At 45.0% G+C, this 2,108-nt stretch overlaps 1 protein-coding gene across 1 annotated transcript; it reads left to right on the forward strand.

The window, feature by feature from the left end:
- Nucleotides 1-635: 635 nt before the first annotated feature.
- On the forward strand, nt 636-1,954 carry SARC_14790 (hypothetical protein; the record flags this gene model as incomplete). Its single annotated transcript, XM_014291077.1, has 3 exons — nt 636-722; nt 1,289-1,370; nt 1,729-1,954. Coding segments are annotated over 3 exons (316 nt in total), but the record flags the coding sequence as incomplete, so codon positions are not given.
- Nucleotides 1,955-2,108: the final 154 nt, after the last annotated feature.

Below are 2,108 nucleotides of genomic sequence, written 5' to 3' on the forward strand. Positions count from 1 at the left end.
CATAGGCATGTTTTAGGGTTTTAGGGTTTTACAAAGTACTGCATGGGTATGTTTAAGGGTTTTAGGGTTTTACAAAGTACTGCATGGGCATGTTTTAGGGTTTTACAAAGTACTGCATGGGTATGTTTTAGGGTTTTAGGGTTTTACAAAGTACTGCATGGGTATGTTTTAGGGTTTTACAAAGTACCGCATGGGCATGTTTTCTGTGCGAATGATGGACTATAAACAAACGTTTCACACGAATTGAACATGGCACCTGAAACTTGACATGTGACACGTGGCATGTCAGAGTCTTCGTTCCCTGGACGCGTTAATGTGCTGGTGTAGTTCGTACTTGTCCTTGAGTTCTTCATGTGATTGATATGTGCCCGAAGGTCCGTTCGTCGAAATCGCTAACCTTAGCTCAGTGTGTTGCTTCGTGTGTCTATTCCTGAAGTGCCCATGGGAATGTCTATTGTGATTGGGCTGTAGTGCTGACCTGTAGTCCGATTGGTTCGCTGGTGTTACTACGCAGAGGCTCACTCACATGAGCTGTCGTACATTGGCTAAGATCAATGTTTAAGACACTTTGTGTGTGTTTGTGTGTATGGTTGGTTGTAACCTTGCCCTGCCCATCCCTGACAATGACCCATCAGGAGAGAGAAGGAATCCTTTGGGTTAGAACATATGAAGCGAATGCAAAGTATATACCGCCAAGTCACCCAGATCAATCAATGGCTGAGGTATGTGAGTCCTGCACACCCGAGTCACACAGACGCGTGCATAGTAAAGGTCATACGGAGTGTGGGTGCCTACTGCTCTCTTCTCTCTATATGTCCCATAGACGCATGCATAATATAGATCATACGTAGTGTGGGTGCCTACTGCTCTCTTATCTCTATCTATTCCATAGACGCATGCATAGTATAGTATAGTATAGTAGTCGTCATACGGAGTGTGTGTGTATAGTATGGCAGTCGTAGTCATGGACATCATACGGAGTGTGTGTGCCTACTGCTCTCTTATCTCTATATGTTCCATAGACGCATGCATAGTATAGTATAGTATAGTATAGTAGTCATCATACGGTGTGTGTGTGTATAGTATGGCAGTCGTAGTCATGGACATCATACGGAGTGTGTGTGCCTACTGCTCTCTTATCTCTATATTTCCATAGACGCATGCATAGTATAGTATACTATAGTAGTCATCATACGGAGCGTGTGTGTATAGTATAGCAGTCATGGACATCATACGGAGTATGTGTGCCTAATGCCCAGCTGTCTTTAAACGTTTTAACGTCACACAGACCGCTCATTGGTGTCATAAAACGGTTAAAGGACCAATTCGGTGCAGAAGATAAAGAGCTGGGGCGCTACGTTGCCGATCTGGTATGTTTTGTTTTTCAGGTTTTGGGGGTTTCTTGTTCTATGTCACTATAGGGGGTCTTGAAGGCTGAAATGCGTTAAAAGGGGTTCTTAGGGTTTAGGATTTTAGCACCCGAATGACAACCACTACCTCCTGGTTCGCCTTCCTCGAGCGTGTAGGGGTGGGTCATACAGACCATATGAGAGGATGGTCTCAGCTTGAGTTCCTTCTCGTAGTTATAGCCTCTCGATAGTCTCACACGCGTGAATCCACTTCGTTTCATCGGCATTAATGTTAAAGGGAAATGTTTGAGCTCCTTCTCGTAGTGGCAGCCTCACACTCGTCTCGTGACTTCATTCCGTTTCGTTGGCGTTGGATCAGATGGAAAACGTGGAAACCACGCGTGAGCAAGTTAAGCAAATGGAGAAACAAGCCAAGTCACTCAACGACGACTTTGTCAACCAGCAACAGTACAGAATGAACAAGGTGCGCTCTCCGTTGCCCTTTCTTGTGTATGTGTGTGAGTAAACCATCAGCAGTGTAGGATGTGTGTCTGTGTATACTGGAGAAACAAGCCAAGTCTCTCAACGACGACTTTGTCAACCAGCAACAGTACAGAATGGACAAAGTGGGCTCTCCGTTGCCTTTCTTGTGTGTGTGCGTGTGTAAACCATCATACGTGTGTGTGTAATCCATCAGCAGTGTAGGATGTGTGTGTCTGTGTATAATGGAGAAACATCCAAGTCTCTGAACGACGACTT

The sequence above is a fragment of the Sphaeroforma arctica genome, assembly GCF_001186125.1.
Source record: "Sphaeroforma arctica JP610 unplaced genomic scaffold supercont1.5112, whole genome shotgun sequence".
NCBI classification, from domain to species: domain Eukaryota; class Ichthyosporea; order Ichthyophonida; genus Sphaeroforma; species Sphaeroforma arctica.